The 21,082-nt window shown below is 36.6% G+C and overlaps 2 protein-coding genes across 11 annotated transcripts in view; one reads left to right on the forward strand and one right to left on the reverse strand.

The window, feature by feature from the left end:
- The first annotated feature begins 8,251 nt into the window (after positions 1-8,251).
- LOC123563666 (short-chain dehydrogenase/reductase family 9C member 7-like) lies at positions 8,252-12,344 on the forward strand. Its single transcript, XM_045356588.2, has 5 exons — positions 8,252-8,678; positions 9,950-10,156; positions 10,485-10,667; positions 11,237-11,369; positions 11,724-12,344. The coding sequence occupies exons 1-5, from the start codon at positions 8,561-8,563 to the stop codon at positions 12,070-12,072; spliced, it is 990 nt and encodes a 329-aa protein (XP_045212523.2). The 5' UTR covers positions 8,252-8,560; the 3' UTR covers positions 12,073-12,344.
- Position 12,345: 1 nt separating this feature from the next.
- Positions 12,346-21,082, reverse strand: part of LOC123563667 (SUN domain-containing protein 2-like) — a 32,873-nt gene continuing 24,136 nt past the window's right edge. For all 10 annotated transcript variants that reach the window (XM_045356591.2, XM_045356590.2, XM_045356589.2 and 7 more), the window contains 2 exons: positions 18,555-18,647; positions 12,346-17,257 (listed from right to left, as the gene is read on the reverse strand). In XM_045356591.2, coding sequence (XP_045212526.2) covers positions 17,138-17,257; positions 18,555-18,647 — 213 coding nt within the window. In that variant the 3' untranslated portion in view covers positions 12,346-17,137. The remainder of the gene's footprint in view (positions 17,258-18,554; positions 18,648-21,082) is intronic.

Raw genomic sequence — 21,082 nt, forward strand, 5'->3', positions numbered from 1 at the left:
AACCCCTGCCCTCCCTGGAATTTTTGTCCCCAGGAAGTATCTGCTGCGTTCTGGAGCCCTCTCAGACTGTGTTATATCACAGTAAAAATCATCATATTAGCCCTATTTATTAAGTTACTTTCATATTTAAAAAAAACATTCATAACAAGGATAATTGGAGATTTATCCTAGTCTAATATGGTCGGATACAATCATTTCTGTAATTAAAAGGCAAGAAAATCAGAAAACCATCAGTAAAGATATACAAGAACATGCAATTTATCACTTTACTAGTAGTTTATTAGTTTATAGCTTGAGAGGGATTAGGTACGGAGGGGGTCTGTCCGTGTTAGAGGGAAGGGTTTGAGGTCACTGGATCGCCCTCTGGAAATGAAATACAGGGATGAAATGGTGGCTTCTGTTGCATTTTTTCGGTCTAAATTTTAATGTATGGTGGGGATTTCCCCCTGATTTTAGTGGGGCCAGCGGGCTCTCTTCCTGGAAAATTTTGAAATACATATCCAAAATGATAGCCTCTGGTGCAATCTTTCTTTTTGTTAGCTCACCTGTCACGAAGTGACAAGGTGAGCCATTGTGACCGCTTGATGTCCGTCATGCGTCGACAATTTGTAAAAAAATCTTCTTCTTGAAAACCACTGGGCAGAATTACACCAAACCCCTTTCAAAATTGTTCAAAGAATTAAATTTCATATAGAACTCTGGTTGCCATGGCAACCGAAAGGAAAAAATTTAAAAATCTTCTCAAAAACCAGAAGCCCTAGAGCTTAGATATTTGGTGTGAAGCATTGCCTAGTGGACCTCTACCAAGTTTGTTCAAATCATGACTCTGGGGTCAAAGTTGACCCCGTCCCAGGGATCATTTGATTTTACATAGGAAAATCTTAAAAAATCTTGTTCTCAAAAAGCAGAAGCCCTAGAGCTTAGATATTTGACATGTAGCATTGCCTAGTGGACCTCTACTAAAGTTGTTCAAATCATGACCTCCAGGTCAAAACTGACCCCGCCCCAGGGGTCACTTGATTTTACATATGAAAATCTTCAAAAAAATTCTAAAAATAAACCAGAAGACCTAGAGCTTAGATATTTCACATGTAGCACTACCTAGTGGACCTCTACAGAATTTGTTTAAATCATGACCCCCAGGGTCAAAATAGACCCCGCCCCAGGGGTCACTTGATTTTACATAGGAAAATCTTAAAAAATCTTCTTCTCAAAAACCAGAAGCCCTAGAGCTTAGATATATGGTGTGAAGCATTGCCTAGTGGACCTCTACCAAGTTTGTTCAAATCATGACCCCGGGGTCAAAATTGACCCCGCCCCAGGTGTTACTTGATTGTACATAGGAAAATCTTAAAAAATCTTCTTCTCAAAAAGCATAAGCCCTGGAGCTTAGATATTTGACCTGAAGCATTGCCTAGTGAACCTCTACTAAAGTTGTTCAAATCATGTAGGATCACTTGATTTTACATATGAAAATCTTCAAAAAAATTCTAAAAATAAACCAGAAGGCCTAGAGCTTAGATATTTCACATGTAGCATGGCCTAATGGACCTCTACAACATTTGTTCAAATCATGACCCTCGGGGTCAAAATTGACCCCGCCCCAGGGGTCACTTGATTTTACATATGAAAATCTTCAAAAAAAATCTAAAAATAAACCAGAAGGCCTAGATCTTAGATATTTCACATGTAGCATTGCCTAGTAGACTTCTACAAAATTTGTTCAAATCATGACCCCCGGGGTCAAATTGGCTCTGTCCCATGGGGTTACTTGATTGTACATAGAAAAATCTTCAAAATTTTCTAAAAAATCCAGAAGGCCTAGAGCTTAGATATTTGACATGCAGCATTGCCTAGTGGACCTCTACAAAATTTGTTCAAATCTTGACCTCCCAGGGTCAAATTGACCCAGCCCCAGGGTTACTTGATTGTGCATAGGGAAATCTTCATAAATTTGCTAAAAATAAACCAGAAGGCCTAGATCTTAAAGCTTTAGCTAAGAAATTTGTTCAAGCAAGCAACTCTACTCAGGTGAGCGATATAGGGCCATCATGGCCCTCTTGTCTTAATTTTGAGGTACTGTAAACGCCATTACTTTAGAGTCAGGGGGTCAGGGGGCTCTCCCTCTGAAAATTTTGAAATACAGGTATGAAATGCTGGCCTCTGGTGCTTTTTTTTTGGTCTAAATTTTAAGGTATCTGAGGGGGTTCTGCCATCAATTTAGTGGGGTCAGCTTGGCTCTCTTCCTGGAAAATTTTGAAATACAGAAACAAAATGGTGGCCTATGGTGCATTGTTTGGAGTACTTGTTTAGGTACTGAATGGGGAACCCTCTCATGTTAGAGGATCAAGGGGCTCCCCCCACTGGAAAAAATGAAATACAGATATGAAGTGGTGGCCTCTGGTTCTGGTGCATTTCATGGTCTAAATTTTGAGGTAATGGGGTACCCCTCATTTTAGTGGGGTAAGGGGAGCTCTTCCCCTTGGAACAGTTTAACATAACGGTATGAAATAGTGGCCTAAGGTGCGATTTTGGGTTTAAAATTGATAATGATAATATAACATTGGGTTTAACTTTGATGAGTATAGGTCATTTCTCAGCCAACTGGGGATGGGGGGAGGGGTCTGGATCCGGGCCTGGCAAGGCTATCAGTTATTCTACCTCACCTTAGATGTATTGAGGCAAATGATATTCTGATATATTCTATTGATTCTATTGATATTAATACTTTTTTGAATTTTTATAACTGAATTTTCATCAGTGTGATAGGCCTGCTTTTTACATTTTTTTGGGGGCTCCTCAAATTTTATCCGAGGCAGCTGCCTCGGTTTGCCTCAGTGTGGCTACGGCGCTGGGCACCTTTATTGCGGATGGACGGGCAGGCAGACAGACAAACAAACGGGCTGCCGGCGAATGCAAAAATGGAAGGAGATGAAAACACTCTCTTGGAGTGCTCTTACATTGAAGCAAATGTAATCTTTGTTCCGTCCAAAATGTAAAAGTCCGCGATTCTTAAAGCATACGTGACCGTCAGTGTCAAGACCTGAAATAAGACACCACTTATAGAACGTCTCGTGTTTCTATACCAATGAAATGCATTGTTATATCGAGTTTTTTCATTGTAAAACAAAATATTTTAAAACATATTTTGATACAAGACAGAATGTTGATCTACTTTCTAAACATTAACATTGGTCTTCTAAATGTGTCATAACGTTATTTTGGTGTAATCAGTCGGTAATTTGAGTCGGAATGTTAGATGCTCTGTAAGGGCATGTCAAAGTTTAAGACCAAAGAGAAACCTGCAGATTTGTCTCGTAACATTAGACTGGATTACATAAACTGTTTAAGTCCACGCGCATACATTTAGACGTGGTGACCCCTGCGCGTGACCCCTGACTATCTACGAATCAAAATGCGGCTTTCGTTTTGAAGGTTATCATTTCTACTTTCATTTTATTTACTTCTGGAAATAACTGAAGGTCGAGTGACGTCATTTTCTGTGTTTGTCAAAAACATACGTATGCCTGGCGAGATTGCATAAATATGTGCTGGCCGTCCTAAGGTTATGGCAGGTTCTGAAAAGCACATAATATTATAACTATCTGCATTATTTTAAGACTCATTTGATTTTAAAAGCGGAGATACGGACACAGGGCGATCACAAATTGCTGATGCTACCTCGGAAATACGGACACAGCGGGATCACATGTTACCTTATAATCACACAGATAATTGGTTGCTACTTTGCTTTTGAACCAACTGTAAAAATATTCTGCTATAAATGAATAAACAACACTGTTAAGTTCACTTCATATATTATACCAATGTCCATTAATCAATAATTAAACTTTTGTATAGATCTACCGAGGTACCATTAAGGCTGCGGTTAGATCGTCTTAATAAAGTCAGATCCACTGAGGTACCATATAGGCTACAGTTCGATCTGATCAACGTCCTAAAAACAGTTTATTCATTGGAAAAAGTAGCAAAGTTCTTGCGCTTGTCCTGAACAGCTGAAAGTTTCTATAGAGTGGAGAAATGTGGCCGCTACGTGAAAAACCTAATATGCTGCCAAAAATTTCTTTGGAAAATTCTAGCTCCAAATGTGCTTCCTCGTTAAATGCCTAGACCGTGGAAAATTAAATTTATAAAAGCTCTCCCCCGAATTACCGCGTGACTAAAAGGCGCCTTAGATCGGACGCTACAGTGATACAAATTATTACACTTAAACCTGCTTAGATACCATGCGCGAGCAATAAACTAAACTTATACCATGTACAACAGCGCTTATACCATGCGCAACACCAAACTGTGCTTATACCATGCACAACTGCGCTTATACCGTGCGCAACACCACACTGTGCTTATACCATGCACAACTGCGCTTATACCATGCGCAACACCAGACTGTGCCTTTACCATGCACAACACCCTACTGCGCTTACACCATGCGCAACACCATACTGTGCTTATACCATGCACAAATGCGCTTATACCATGCGCAACATTATACTGTGCTTATACCATGCACAACTGCGCTTATACCGTGCGCAACACCAGACTGTGCTTATACCATGCACAACTGCGCTTATACCGTGCGCAACACTATACTGTGCTTATACCATGCACAACTGCGCTTATACCGTGCGCAACACTATACTGTGCTTATACCATGCACAACTGCGCTTATACCGTGCGCAACACAATACTGTGCTTATACCATGCACAACTGCGCTTATACCGTGCGCAACACCAGACTGTGCTTATACCATGCACAACTGCGCTTATACCGTGCGCAACACTATACTGTGCTTATACCATGCACAACTGCGCTTATACCGTGCGCAACACTATACTGTGCTTATACCATGCACAAATGCGCTTATACCGTGCGCAACACCAGACTGTGCTTATACCATGTACAACTGCGCTTATACCGTGCGCAACACTATACTGTGCTTATACCATGCACAACTGCGCTTATACCGTGCGCAACACTATACTGTGCTTATACCATGCACAACTGCGCTTATACCGTGCGCAACACCATACTGTGCTTATACCATGCACAAATGCGCTTATACCGTGCGCAACACCAGACTGTGCTTATACCATGCACAACTGCGCTTATACCATGCGCAACACCAGACTGTGCTTATACCATGCACAACACCATACTGCGCTTACACCATACTGTGCTTATACCATGCACAACTGCGCTTATACCATGTGCAACACAATGAACTAGTAAAATTTCGATTTTTGCTGTGCAGTAATAACGGGGGGAGGCTTTAGCATACGTTATACACAAGTATATTCAAAATGAAAAGAAAGTAAGGGTTACTGTTTATACAAGCACGTGTGAAGCTAGAATTTCCCCCATAAGTAGCGACTTGTACGAAGGTTTTTTAAAACACAACACTCTCCTTCCGAGTTGAATATATATTCGCACCTTCCGATGAATTAACGTTCTTCCTAACGCTTAGTCCATAATTCGACGTGTTATTCCTCGTTTCCCATGTTTGTCTCCTGTCTTTGAATTTGCCGCACCATCAGTAGTGGACCGTTGTTGAACAAGCCTTGTAGCTGAAAACAATAAACACTCACGACAACATCGCTGGTCAGATACTTCGTGATTCGTGGTACAGTAAAGTTCCTTTAATAAGACCATCATTTTGACTAGTAAAGAGTGGTTGTGTTATCAAACTGGTCTAAATAACCAGGCCTTTTTACATTGTACTATGAACATGGTCATTTGGTCTGAAATACGATGTCTAATTATTGAGGGCGATCTATAATCGAGTGGTCTTAATGGCGAAACTTTACTGTAATAACATATAAAAAGAAACAAATAGTACTTAGACCAATGATTAAACATATATACATTTGTATTTAGTTGATGTTGTGTTATTAATTTATACTCAGATCGTGAATCTGGTATGTTTCAAAACTCATGTGAATTAATAGATATCAATACGGTTTAAAATCTAAATTCTGTTATCTTGTTAATTTTGTCACATTCTAAACAATAACTTGCACACCTACAATGTCCATATATTTAAATAATAACAAATATTATCATTATAATAAAAAAGGGGGACTGGGTGGGTAGGATTTTTCTTGTTCGGCCATTTATGACCTTGCGGAAAGAGGCAGCTGTGGCGTCATTCCGCGTGCATGTGATGAAAAACAATCATCGGCACTTTCCGTTAGCACCGAGAATACCCGACCTGTCATGTGGAGTCGTCGTTTAAATTGAACTCAATTAAGTGACAAGAAGTGACTGTAATATAATATTATTTCGCTAAAATAAATATGGTTATTCACGAGGAATAACCACAATTATTTCATCACGAGCGGGCACCTGGGTAGAACCACCGACCTTCCGTAAGCCAGCTGGATGGCTTCCTCACATGAAGAATTCAACACCCCGAGTGAGGCTCGAACCCACATCGATGAGGGGCAAGTGATTTGAAGTCAGCGACCTTTATGGCTTTAACGAAATATGTTGTTTTAGTAATACTTCACTGCACTTGATATATACATCTGGATTGGGTACAAGTTATATAAACATTATTAAAACCCTGTCCCAGAAAGTTAACGAAACAATGGCAACTGTGCACAAAAAAATGCATATAGTTACAAAATCAAAGTATGCATTTGTATGAGCTAAGCAAAAACAGCTTAAAAGCGTTTAAACTCTTAAAAAAAACGATGTATTATTTAGAAGATATGCGAGCTTTTAAGGGACGGAGTTCCACAACTAAACAATAACAAGTCAAGCGATATATCATGCATACTTCTCATGAAAATAAATGATACAAACAATATTCATGGAAATAGTGACAAGCATTCCCACAAAGACGGTTCGATCTTTTTTAAATGTTTTAAACTGGCGTTCTCTGGCCTATATGTATCAAGAAAAGTACCAGAACGCGCGTCATTCCATCATCCTCGACAGGTCAGATACACTCTTGAAACGCTAGTCACTACAGAATTGCGTTTCTACCATTTTAAGACATATTTAGTTGTAATATCAAGGAATTTTCCGACGTATCACTTGGTTGAATATTCCAGAAAATAATTTGATTTTGGAAATAAATAACCTAACTCAAATCAACGTCAATTCTCGTCTGGCTGACAATCATTCTCGAGACCTTGACAAGTTCTATAATGATGACATGGTGAATAAGGTCTAACTATATTTCCTTTACCAGTAATTGGCCAGTCACCTTATTGATTCGCCTGCTGCTGAACTCAGTTCGGTGCAAATCATGAAACTAAGTTTTGAGTAACTGTCCATACTTTTTAATTAGAGGTGTCTCTTTTTATTGTTGGTCTTCCAATATAGGGAAACCCATCGCTAATGTTTAAAGAACGTGTGGATGTCAAATATAAATATGTACAAATCATATTTTAATTAATTAAGTTAGTTATTTAATTATTTATTTATTTATTCAGTTGCAGTTCATATAGGCAATAAAATTTGTTTAAGCTCACGTGACGAAAAATACATCCGGAGTAATATTTGTGCAAGTCTTGCTTGACACGAAGATAGAAAACGTCCTACGCAAATTTAGCCAGTGTTACTGCACGGGCGCACATTTTGAATCCCAGTACAAATACACATGGTCGGCATTAAGGTTAGTGCATCCCAGTACATGTGGTCGGCATTAAGGTTAGTGCATCCCAGTACATGTGGTCGGCATTAAGGTTAGTGTATCCCAGTACACGTGGTCGGCATTAAGGTTAGTGCATCCCAGTACATATAGACGTCGTGGTTGGCATTAAGGTTAGTGCATCCCAGTACATATACACGTGGTCAGCATTAAGGTATATATATATATATATATATATAGTGCATCCAAGTACATATACACGTGGTCGGCATTAAGCTTTGTGCATCCCAGTACATATACACATGGTCGGCATTAAGGTTTGATGCTTAGAAATTACTTATGCATGTAGCTATTTAAGTTCATGAAAATACGACATCTTGTTTGTTTTTTTCTGTCTGTAGGCAGAAGATTTTATTTAAGTTTAGTAGGTCACGGGCCCACTTAAACATACATACATGATATGTAAAGAAGAAAAAATAGCATGTTACGTGAAAATAAACTTCAAGTACACACTTGTGCACAACATATAGGTCACATTTTTGTAATGTCGTACATCAAGTATATAATTAAAAAACCCATACAGGTCGTGCGCATTAAAAAGTATCAGAAATCCACGAAAAAGTCTAGGAAAATAAATATACAACGGACGGGGTTATTTCAGTGGTATTTAAATACGAATTAAACCCGAAAAGTATGATACACAAACGGATAATTTACCGAAAAAGGGATTAGATTACAATTTAATTCAAACATGTACAAACTAAGATAAAATTGCATATCTGACCTTGATTAGACATACAATAGCAAACAAAGCACAAAGATCAATACCGTGTCTAGTTTATTCAATAAACGGGTATGTTTTGTGTTGGAGCGATCGATTTAGACTGGGACATGGTATCTATGCTATAAGTTGACTATTTCCAATAATTCGTTAGAAAATGTGCCCAGTTTTAGCGATTATTCCAGTTTTAATCACCATATTGTTGTGTTTTGGAATAAACTGGTATTTCAGGAGGAAGTGTATCCAGGCAGATGATAGAGCAGTCTTTATAACGGGTATGTACATGTTTTTGTATGTGCTAGTTATAGTAGTATAAAATTATTCAGTTTGATATAATACCTGTGCTTGTAATCGACATTGTAATCAGATAATGTGTATTTGTACGCTATATCAAAATTATAATACCATTCATACCTATACATTTAAGCCTGCCATTTCACAATTTGCACACAAAAAAAAACAACAACAACATTAAAGTGAAGAAATAATCCTACTAACGGAATATGTGAAATCAAGTTTAGCAGTAGGTTGGAAGAGGATGTGCTCGGAAACATATAATTTCTCTTTCTTCATCAGAACTTCTGAATATACACAAAAATATTTAGAACCTCGTTTTCCGCCGCACGCCCAATACCATGAGCATAGATTTCTGATATTTAAGAAATAGTTCTTCGCTTCACTCACAAAGCATTACAACTAATAATTGCTATAACTAAGCGAACAGGCGGGCGACATCACAAATTCTGTAGCCCGGATCTACTTACACCCCCGTTCCCCCGAACCCAAATCTTTGATTCGCCCCGGATATATACTGGTAACGTCGCAAACTATTTTACAATCTTCTGGAATTAAAGCATATTCGGATTATCCAGTACTATCTAACCATACTGTATGCACGAGTACTGTATTTTGATAAAGGGGGCACTCAAGTCGTCCTCCAGAGCATTACATAACGTACATTTTCTCTGGTGAAATTTCTAAATTCTGTTAAGCATATAAGCATTTCTATCAATTATGTCCCGCTATTATTTATATGTACATAATGCCATCCGTCTGCCTGCAATTCGAGATATATCTGCTCTAGATAAGTTACCATGTAGACTAACGAGCTAAAAATCTCCATTCAGAAGCACGATAATGGGACAGCTACGACGTTTACGTGATGTTTTCCACAGATCTGTCTATGTAAGTGTTGCGTGCAGACAGACAGATGTCACATACTGTGATGCACAATGTAGACTGGCTATAAAGGCACTACATTTAAACCAGAATAATCACATGTTTATATTGGCTCGTAAAACATAGTCGTCTTCTTTTCTTTGTCTACTTTCACAATATATTCCCTTTTGTTCGCGTCTGTTGATCTTAGATCACAGTGGTTCGTGGTACTAAATGCGTTAACATTTTACGCATTATATGACAAAATTAATGCCCTTTGAATAACTTAACATGGTACAGAGAATGAAGCTCGTTGTACAATATCCTTGTTGTGTATTTCAGAAGAAGTTTTGTATATTATTAACAATGTCCCGTGTTATACCTGCAGGATGTGACAGAGGTTTCGGTGAGACACTTGCTTGTAAGCTGGCACTGGAAGGGTACGAGGTATATGCAGGATGTCTTGATTTGGCAAGTGACGGAGCAAAGCGACTACAGAACTACTCGAAAGTCACCGTTCTACAGTTAGATGTTACAGACGACAAATCCGTGGAAGGCGCCAAACAAACTCTGTTCCAACATTTGTCGGAAAAGGGTGAGGAATCATGAACTAGATAATGAAAGTAAATATCTACATGTATGTAGACATGTATGCAGTTTTTGAAAAAGACGTACATTGTGTGCGTATCAGAAGCTGATATTATGATAACGGGCGTGTTAATGTACTCGCTATGTATGTACTAAGAACTAAATCGGAGGTTTTAAAGATATTTTAGCATCTAACAATCAACAGTGCAAACTTGGCAAGGTGTTAACGCCGCTTGCATTTCTTCCTGTCGAAATATTGTAATGTTGGAAATGATGCATGTTGCCAAAGAAATGTCAATACATATCTATTTTGAACAAGAGCATAATCTTTTCAGGGTTGTGGGCTGTTGTGAATAACGCCGGCGTGGCCGTATTTGCCGAAACAGAATGGTGCAGCATGGACGAGTACAATAAGGTGATAGGAGTGAATCTCATGGGTACAATCAGGGTAACAAAGGCATGTCTACCTCTCATCAGGAGGGCACAGGGTCGTGTCATCACTATATCTAGTCTAGCAGGTATTTACACTTATGTTATTTGGTCCTGGCTTATATTAGCACTAAATCGAGTGTATATAGCAGTTTGACTTTTTCCCTTTTTACTTGTTCATTAATTCTTATTTCGATATATTCGCATATGCATTACATTTTAGTATTCTTTCAATGTCTTATTGTTGCAAGTAAATTCCCGTCCTGATGGCATGTAAATGTTAAAAGAACCAACTGCTGACAGGACAAGATGTCATATACTTAAATTATACCTTAGATGTATTTTGATATTCAGATTTATATTCAGAACAAGGTGATTCTACTCCTGAAAACTAAGACTTAAGGTAGTGGAGTCGTAGTGACAATCGACATTCTCCGTGCAACTATGTTTTCTCGAGTGATATTTCTACGAACACAACAGAACATTGGTTTTTCAGAACCACCACCTTATACGAAAAACACGTAATTAGACGGAAAATGCCGAATATCATTATGGGTCCACTACTTTAAAAGACTTTAGGAATAAAATACTTCTGAGGCATTGCGTATAATACAGCCGACTGTAAACACAGTAAAACAATATTCTTTTATAATGACAGGACGCCTAGCACTACCAGGTTTTACAGCTTATTCTGCCTCGAAATTTGGTTTGATTGGGTTCTCGGATAGTTTGAGGCGAGAGATGTGGAAGTTCGGTGTCAAGGTCATCAGTATAGAGCCAAAACTATACAGGTAACTTAAGTTCTATGTATCTGCTTGTACTCGATCTTCGAACATACAATCTTCATATCGCAAGTGAACAGAGTAAGTATATCACATAACTGTCTGAAGTGACCTATTTCTATTTGTAATAACACGGGTTCTTCTAGTAAATATTCCTGTGCCATAGATACAGTTCTGCGTCTTATGGAAGTAGCCTCTCACCTGACTTCCGTAAATAGTGTGAACAAGTCAGTTCATTAGACGTTTTATTTGCTTTTGTTTTCCAAGTTCCCTATTTTGTCTTAACCTTTGTAATATTTGTGTCTTGTCACTTCCGGTCTTGAAAAAACTCGTGATTGATATACGGCATTATGTCTGTTTCAGGACGGCAATATCGGATGGCGATTTTCACGTGCAGACGAACCAGAAAATGTGGTCAGAGACAGATGAAAATGTACGTGTTGATTACGGTGACACATATTTCCGCGCCTTTTTAGAGAAAATGCTCAGCAACCTACAGTTGTCAAGCAGGCGGACATACCAGGTGATAGATGATCTCATGCATGCGACTACTGCTCAATATCCGTACACACGTTATGTACCTGGTCTCAAAATGCAACTGATGAGCGACCCATTTGTGATACAACCGAACTGTGTGCTAGACTATTGTGTACATAGTCGGCTTAACGTTCCCTGTGTCCCATTTTCTATGCGAAAAAAGAAATCCGCGTAACATTATTATTTAGTTTTTAGTGCACCAACTGGTACAGTTTTCAAGAATTTACTTAAGTTACGGATACATTTCAGGTAGGCTGTTTTTCTACTGAAGTGTCGTCGATGTTTTCGTTAAAAACTATGTTGTTACATATAAAACTGATAAAATTTATTTCAAACACTCATTATTTTCCGGTGCAATTATGTAGTTCAGTCTTCATATTATGAGTCACTGTCTATTTTTCTTTACTGCTTTGATATTTTTTTTTCTAAATAAACTAAAAAAGACAACTGGTTTATCTTCCTTTATTCAAAATACTAGACGTATATGTTGGTTTGTACTACAGTAATCAAGTGAGAAACTGGAATCTGAATATAAAAAGCCTTAAATTGTTGTATACTAGCTTAAAGCAGAGCTGAAATTTACTTTGTGTCAGAGAGGAATGTATTTCTGCTTTTGCTGTACCATGTACATGTAAGTCAAGAAAAATTACTGATAATTTATGAGAATTGCCTCTTAAAATCAGAAACAGCTGCCAAAATTTAAACAAGAGGGTCATGATGACCCTATATCGCTCATCTGTCAAACTTGGCCTAGGAATCATCAAGATAAACATTCTGACCAAGTTTCATGAAGATCATAAATATGGCCTCTACAGTGTTAACAAGCTTTTCCTTTGATTTGACCGGGTGACGTAGTTTTAAGCCCATATGACCCAGTTTCGAACTTGGCCTAGGTATTATCAAGATAAACATTCTGACCAAATTTTATGAAGATCATCAAAATAAACATTTTATGCAAGTCTGTATCAAATCAAAGCATAAATGAAACCTCTATATGGCTGAAAAGTCCAAAACAGAAGAGTTTGCACATTTCAGGGGCAGTAACTCAAGAACCCATGATGGAATCTAGCCAGTTTTCGAAAACCAAGATCTTATTGTGAATTAAGTTGTGTATAAGTGTGTTAGAAATCAAATGTTAAATGTCACTTCTATCATGTTCACAAGGTAAAAGTTAACAAACTTTGGCTCTTTCAGGGGCCATGACTCTAGAACCTATTATTGGATCTGATGGATTCATCACAGAATCCAAGATATATTGTTGCAAAAGATATTTTGCAAGTTTGTTTCAAATCAAACCATAAATGAAGTCTCTATATGGCTGCAAAAGCCAAAATAGCAAATTTTGGCCCTTTAAGGGGCTTTAACTCTGGAACCCATGAAGAAATCTGGCCAGTTTTCGAAAGGAACTGAGATATTAGGCCAGCACAAGTTGTGTGCAAGTTTGATTAAAATCCATTGCAAAATGTGGTCTCTATCGTGTTCACAAGCCAAAATAGCTAATTTTGGCCCTTTAAGGGGCAAAACTCTGGAACCCATGATGGGATCTGGCCAGTTTTCGAAAGGAACAGATATAATGCCAATACAAGTTGTGTGCAAGTTTGCTAAGAATCCACTGTAAAATATGGTCTCTATCGTGTTCACAAGAAATTGTGTATGGACAGATGGACCGTAGACAAAATGCGATCACAAAAGCTCACCTGTAGTGACAGGTGAGCTAAAAACAGTAACTGATAAATAACCCTTTTCTAATTATCTAAGACAAAAACAACAAACATAATCACCTTGTCATAGTAAATTTGATGTTCTTTTCTAGATACAATGTTAAATTTCTATTGCAGGTAGTGGTACATAATTTACTAAAATGTTTGGCTACAAGGGTATATAAGTTTCCTGCGCAATATCCTAATCAATGCTAAAACTTTCATGTGTGTGTGTGTACATTACAAACTATAATGTGGTTTCAACAAGCTGCAATGAGGCACTTTCAGTACTATACACAAAAGTGTCAGCATGAATTTATCAAATACAGACAGGCACTATAGTTTGTTTGGTAAAGCTGTAACCTCAATCTTTTTGTCTGTTCTTAAATTTTTAAGCTGGGGAAAATTTAATAGAATTTGTCAGCAAATTGAAATTCAAGTTTAACAAATATCTAGAAGGTAACAAAAAAAAAACTTTCATCTGGATTAACTTCAGAAAGTTTCCGGTTTAAACTCCACTGCACGAAATATATTTTAATTTGGAGATTTAGTTTTAAACAAACAGTGCCTGAGAAACTTACAATTCTGTATTTTAGCCTCATTACTTAACAGTTAAATTAACATTATAAATTGCACTATTAAAATCTGCAACAATATAACTACAATAATATTAAAAACAAACAACAATACATGGATACATAAAACTCACTAACATTTCATTTTATATGCAATATAATGCATTCATATAGAAATAAAATTGATGATATGTACAATGACTATGTTATTGCTGCCTTATATTTAAATGAAACAAATTTTGACACCAAAGGTAATTGTCTATATTCAACAACATTCTAAATCATAAAATATATATTTTTTATACATTTCAAATTCTGCTACATCAACAGAAGATTTGAGATAAATTTATCAACTGGAATATATATTTTCCAAACACCAAAAGGAATGAAATAACTTCATGTCAGTTCTTGTTTAACCTTTACACTGCTAAATTTCAAAAATGGACTGTTCCATTACCTGTATTCAATTTGGGCAGTACCATTTATTATTCGAAGGGTGAGTGAAAAATTATTGACTGAATAGCAAACAGTGCAGACCATGATCAGCCTGCACAGATGTGCAGGCTGATCTTGGTCTGCACTGGTCGCAAAGGCAGAATCACTTGTCACCAGCAAGCTAAAGGTTAAACTTCCAAATGTTCTGAATATGCCTTAAAGGTTTGACTTAGAACAATATTGAATTCTGACTGTTATAAAATGAATACACAGAAATTATTTCTGTATTATACCTAAACAACACATATGCACCAACAATTTATACACATTAGTATGGTCAGCATTAACATTTAGCACCCACTCATTAACGATTTTGACTAGCAAATCTTAATAACTTTATAACAATCATACGTAGGAAAGCATGACCTATCATCATTGAAGAAAACATTCACTTCAGTACATATATATAACAGTAACATAACAGAATATTTAAGTCAGAAATAATGAAGTAGTCTATTTTCTATTTGTTTAAAACACACCAACACCAAATTCTATCGCCACACAAGGTATTTTAGATTGAAACTGATTAAAGGCCGTATTACATCTAAACAATTCCAAGATTTTTGTGTAAACAAATCACTGCCTTCTGAAGAATTGAGGAAGTGTTTTTTTGTTGTTTTTTTTTTGCTGGGTTTACAATCTCGCTGACACATAGGTCATATGGTGACATTCCAGCTTTTCACTGAGAAGGAAGACCCAAGGTGCCCCTCTTAGCATTATTTAATCACAGGTGGAAACCTGGGTAGAACCACCAACTTTCTGTAAGCAAGCTGGATGGCTTCCTCACATGAAGAATTCTATGCTCCAAGTGAGACTTGAACCCACATTGGTGGGCAGCAAGTGATCTGAAGTCAGCGACAACCACTCGGACACAGAGGCCCATATTTAGGAAGTGGACAAAACACTTCCTTTTGGCATAAAATGACACACTTTATATTTTAATAGAGCATAATCCAGTCTTTCAGGATATGTTACACCCAGATATGACCAAACAAACAAAATTTACAATCAATCCTGATAAATATAAACACTTAAGATTATCAACAATTTCTGGTGGAAAGACATTTAATTTATACTATTAATATATCCAAAAAGGAAATACCCTCGACTGAGAGATTCATGTAGACTGAACACATAAGGCAGAATACAATAACAACACAAACCAGAGCTGCTTTTTAGAAAAGCGCATGTCTCCCACAACTGCCTAATCATCTGAAGAGTAAAAAAAAATTCAGTAATTTTTGGAGCAAGTTTTAGGATGAATGGTTCAGTATTTTTATGAGTCTAGGTGATTCAGTAATTATGGTCAAGGGCCATAATTCCGAAGAGCCTGGGCCGATTTGGCTAGTTATCAAACTTGACCGAGGACTTATTGGCAAACACATTTTGTTCAAGTTTGGTGGAGATCGGATGAGAAATGTTCGACTTAGAGTGCAGACAAGCTTTGTGATAGACAGACAGACAGACAGACACACAGACAGAAGTAAATCAATATGTCTCCCACACCACTGTGTGGTGGGAGACATAATAAATATGGTGGGTTAAAACAACCTAGAAACATAAAGAGTTGCCGAGATATAAATTACGCTTATCAATATAAACAACATACATAAAGCTGTTATGGTTACAATAATATCTATGGAAGTGGCAAGATTGTGATAAAATGAAAGAATTTCAGGCATGTATAAACCCGTAAAGACAATTTGTCAAATACTTGCAAGAAGGCGGTTTATTTACAGCTGTAAACTACTATCACTTAAGACTGAAGGCACAACAGTAGTATCTATCATTTAACATGTTTGTAAAAGACATGTATGTCCAACTTTGAAATTTCCCATACAGATAGTGTGGTATATAAGTTTTTGACCTTTCAGTTAAAAAAAAGTTTGGACATTTCAACCACATTACATCACTGAAAGTTTGGGGTTTTTTTACCTATAGATAGAAAAAATAAATTTCGATGATACAATAATTACACTCATAAATTATTCATCTACCGAATTGCTTTCAATTACTTTTTCATTATAAAACATGGTTTTGGATAAGCAAAAAATGTGCATTTGAATAGCTGAAATTTTGAATGCTTCAAATGTACAACAAATTTTAAAGTATGGCTTATTTCAACTTGAATACAACTCATTATTATGCAAGATTTTTATAGCCCAACATCAATTATGAAGAATCTCCGGAATTACAGTACATCAAGTCAAAACTTTTTGACTGAACAGCTCACACAACTTTCTGTCAGTACACTTCTTTCTTGTGTTGGTAAAGTTATCAAATCTTGTGCCAAAAACAATTCAAACTTCTCAATCAAAAAATATGTTCAACAAAAAAATATTAATTAAACTACATCCTGTCAGTTCACAATGTGCCAGGTTTTACCAAATTTGTTGTCTGTGACAGATCTTCCCTTTGGCTATCTTGCTGAATAATTTGTCCCAGCAAAGATGTTTTATAGTGAAAATGTTTATCCTCTGTAAGAATTCCCATGTATTCTGAACCTATAGAGACATGTATACTCCTGGTTACCATAGTTGCTGATTATCCTCAACTCATAGAGGTAAAACGGTTTTGGATTTCCAAGTACCTGAAAAGAAGCATAACATCATTTAAGATATTCCGTTATCTTTTAATAAATGTTTAAAATGAAATTCTAAACAGGAAGTTACAGCAGTAACTTGATAATTACAGCCTACAAAAAATCTTAAAACACTTTGAAATGTATTGAGTCAAACTCTTCCTATTTTTTTATTTTTGAATTTTACAATTATAGACAATATTTACATCCAATACTTTATATAGGTCTGTTGTTTTAATAAAATAGCACCAGTTCATAATGTTGTTAATAAATCTAGTTGTGAATAAGAAATCCCATATGAGGCTGAAATTTTGTCCAAAAACATGTTTCTCCTTTCAAGTGAACAGGTATCTAGATTTATCCTGTCACTTGCAGTATTTTCGACCCGATATCAGGGTACCGTATATCTTTCTTGATATACCGTCAGTTGACATGTGACCAGTGATATATGGTCAGTTGATCATGTGACCTTATGATCGATATTGTTGTCATAAGAAATTTTGCATTGAAACCATCACCATTGTGTTGGAAATGTCCGAACTAAGAAAATGAGTGGTCAAATAATGAGTTTTTATTCCAAAACGAAGAAGTTATTGCGATTTTTAATTGTAACCACATTACTGTGTCGGTGATTACGTCATTATGAATATGACATCATTAAAACGGTTGTCGCATACTTATTTTTTGTAAAATAAATTGCTAAATATCGGAAAATGAAGTAATGACAAGATCGGATGAGAAATGTTCGACTTAGAGTGCGGACAAGCTTTGTGACAGACACACAAACTGGAGTAAAACAAGCAAATTTGATGAATTGGTATCCCACGCCGAAAGACGGACAACGCCATTTCAATACCCCCCTCCCGATTTCATTGCCGGGGGATAACAATATGTCTCCCACACCACTGTGTGGTGGGAGACATAACTTGAGACTATATATCAATTTAGTGTAACAATACTATATATAGTGCAAGTGACATTATAGAACTAATTACGTCTTGAAGTGAGTACATAAAAATGGTTGATTCTTCAAACACCTACTGCAATCAGGAATTATGTATAATGACATTAAGAAATACAGACGTCCAAAACTGGTAAGAGACAAGTAGTGACACAACATTGTCTTACACCAGTATTTAACTCTAAATACTCTGTCTAATAGGTGGGTGAGAAAATTGGTATTTAGATTTTGTACCTTAAAAATAAAACACAAGATGAGAATCTAAGAGCCTGGAATGAAAACTAGCCCTAAAAACCTTTGTAAGAAATCAATATTCACTGAAGCAGAAAAAAACCCACTATTTACCTGTATAGGGAAAAACTGCATGGGTTTCCCATTGTCATTGTATGTGTAATTACCCAGTGATACTCCTTTATCGTCGTACTCACTTTCCAACCCCTGTAATATGAAAAAGTCTAATATGTAGACAAAGTCCTATAATTTCTTTTCCTAAAAGTCCTTTAGGTTCAATTAACATAAAGGACAATCAGAGCAAACTTAAAAAAAAACAAGAGCTGTCTAATGACAGCGCGCTCGACTATTCGAAGAACTGATTGAAGAATGGGGTCAAAATATTTCCACGGAAATTCAGACAAAAGAAATAAATAGATTAGACAAACAATGTTCCTGTATTACTTTGATTTCGATAAGTCTTGCACTAAATGGCAATATATGAGCCAATTTCAAAGTTCAACAAGAGCACCGCCTTGCGGGTGCTGATGCTCATCTGATTTTTTTTGTATAATAGAAATATTGTCCAACCCATGATTTTCTAAGTCTAAAAAGGGCCATCATTCTTGCAAAAAGCAGGATAGAGTTATGTTTCTTGATGTACAGTGTCCACTTATGATGGTGAAAAACTGTTGCAAGTTTTAAAGCAATAGCTTTGACAGTTTATGAGAAAAGTATACTTAAACATAATACTCAACCAAGAAAATGATTTTCTAAGTCCAAAAGGGGCAATAATTATTGCAAAAAGCAGGATGGAGTTATGTTGCTTGCTGTACAGGTCAGCTTATGATGGTGAACAAGTGTTGCAAGTTTCAAAACAATAGCTTTGATAGTTTAAGAGAAAAAGTTCACCTAAACATAAAACTTAACCAAGAAATCTGATATTTTCTAAGTCCAAAAGGGGCCATAAATCTTGCAAAAAGCAGGATGGAGTTATGTTTCTTGATGTACAGGGTCAGCTTATGATGGTGAACAAGTGTTGCAAGTTTTAAAGCAAAAGCTTTGATAGTTTAGGATAAAAGCTGACCTAAACATAAAACTTAACCAAGAAAACTGATTTTCTAAGTCCAAAAGGGGCAATAATTCTTGCAAAAAGAAAGATGGAGTTATGTTTCTTGATGTACATGGTCTGCTTATGATGGTAAACAAGTATTCCAAGTTTCAAAGCAATAGCTTTGATAGTTTAGGAGAAAAGTTGACCTAAACATAAAACTTAACCAAGAAATCTGATATTTTCTAAGTACAAAAGGGGCCATAAATCTTGCAAAAAGCAAGATGGAGTTATGTTTCTTGCTATACAGGGTCAGCTTATGATGGTGAACAAGTATTCCAAGTTTCAAAGCAATAGCTTTGATAGTTTAGGAGAAAAGCTGACCTAAACATAAAACATAACCAGGCAACGCCGACGCCGACGCCAACGCCGACAACCGCTCAAGTGATGACAATAACTCATCATTTTTTTTCAAAAAATCAGATGAGCTAAAAAGGGCCATAATTCAGTCAAAATAGTTATGTACTCTTGCCTACAGATGGAAATCATAATGATAAACAAGTGTTCAAAGTTTAAAAGCCATATGTCAAATAGTTTTGACAAAACATGGATTTGTATGAAAACAGAACCAATTTCAAAGTCCAAAAAGGGCCATAATTCAGCCAAAATAGATGACAGAGTTATGTTCTCTTTCCTACAGATAGAGACTATTATACTAAACAAGTGATAAAAGTTTCAAAGCCATATGTCAAACACTTTACAAAAAATATGAACTGGTACGAGAAACTTAACCAAGATTTCTAAGTCAAAAGGGGTCATAATTTAGCCAAAATCCTTGATGGAGTTATGTACTCTTGCCTTTAACTGGACATGGTGATGGTAAACAGGTGCTGAAAGTTTCAAAGCTTTATCTCAAAAGACTTTGTCAAAATATGAACTGGTACGAAAAACTTAACCATGATTTCTAAGTCAAAAAGGGCCATAATTCAGCCAAAATCCTTGATGGAGTTATGTGCTCTTGCCTATAACTGGACATGGTGATGGTAAACAAGTGTTAAAAGTTTCAAAGCTTTATCTCAAAAGACTTTGTCTAAATATGAACTGGTACGAAAAACTTAACCAAGATTTCTAAGTCGAAAAGTGCCATAATTCTGCCAAAATCCCTGATGGAGTTATGTACTCTTGCCTATAACTGGCCATGGTGATGGTAAACAAGTGTTGAAAGTTTCAAAGCTTTATCTTAAAAGACTTTGTCAAAATGTGGACTGGTACGAAAAACTTAACCATGATTTCTAAGTCAAAAGGGGCCATAATTCAGCCAAAATCCTTGATGAAATTATGTGCTCTTGCCTATAACTGGTCATGATGATGGTAAACAAGTGTTGAAAGTTTCAAAGCTTTATCTCAAAAGACTTTGTCAAAATGTGGACTGGTACGAAAAACTTAACCAAGGTGTGACGCCGACGCCGTGGTGAGTAGGATAGCTCTACTTATTCTTCGAATAGTCGAGCTAACAAGAGCTGTCCATAAGACAGCCAAGCTCGACTATTCGAAATATTGTCACAGAAGCTGGAAATTATTACCCAAAATGTTAAATATCAAAAGAGTTTTA

The sequence above is a fragment of the Mercenaria mercenaria genome, chromosome 2 (genome assembly GCF_021730395.1).
Source record: "Mercenaria mercenaria strain notata chromosome 2, MADL_Memer_1, whole genome shotgun sequence".
Taxonomy (NCBI): Eukaryota; Metazoa; Mollusca; class Bivalvia; order Venerida; family Veneridae; genus Mercenaria; species Mercenaria mercenaria.

Coding starts and splice junctions, on each gene's coding strand:
- LOC123563666 (XM_045356588.2), top strand. CDS start 8,561: ATGTGCCCAGTTTTAGCGATTATTCCAGTTTTAATCACCATATTGTTG. Junction 8,679..9,949: donor TAGAGCAGTCTTTATAACGG/GTATGTACATGT, acceptor TTATACCTGCAG/GATGTGACAGAGGTTTCGGT. Junction 10,668..11,236: donor CACTATATCTAGTCTAGCAG/GTATTTACACTT, acceptor TTATAATGACAG/GACGCCTAGCACTACCAGGT.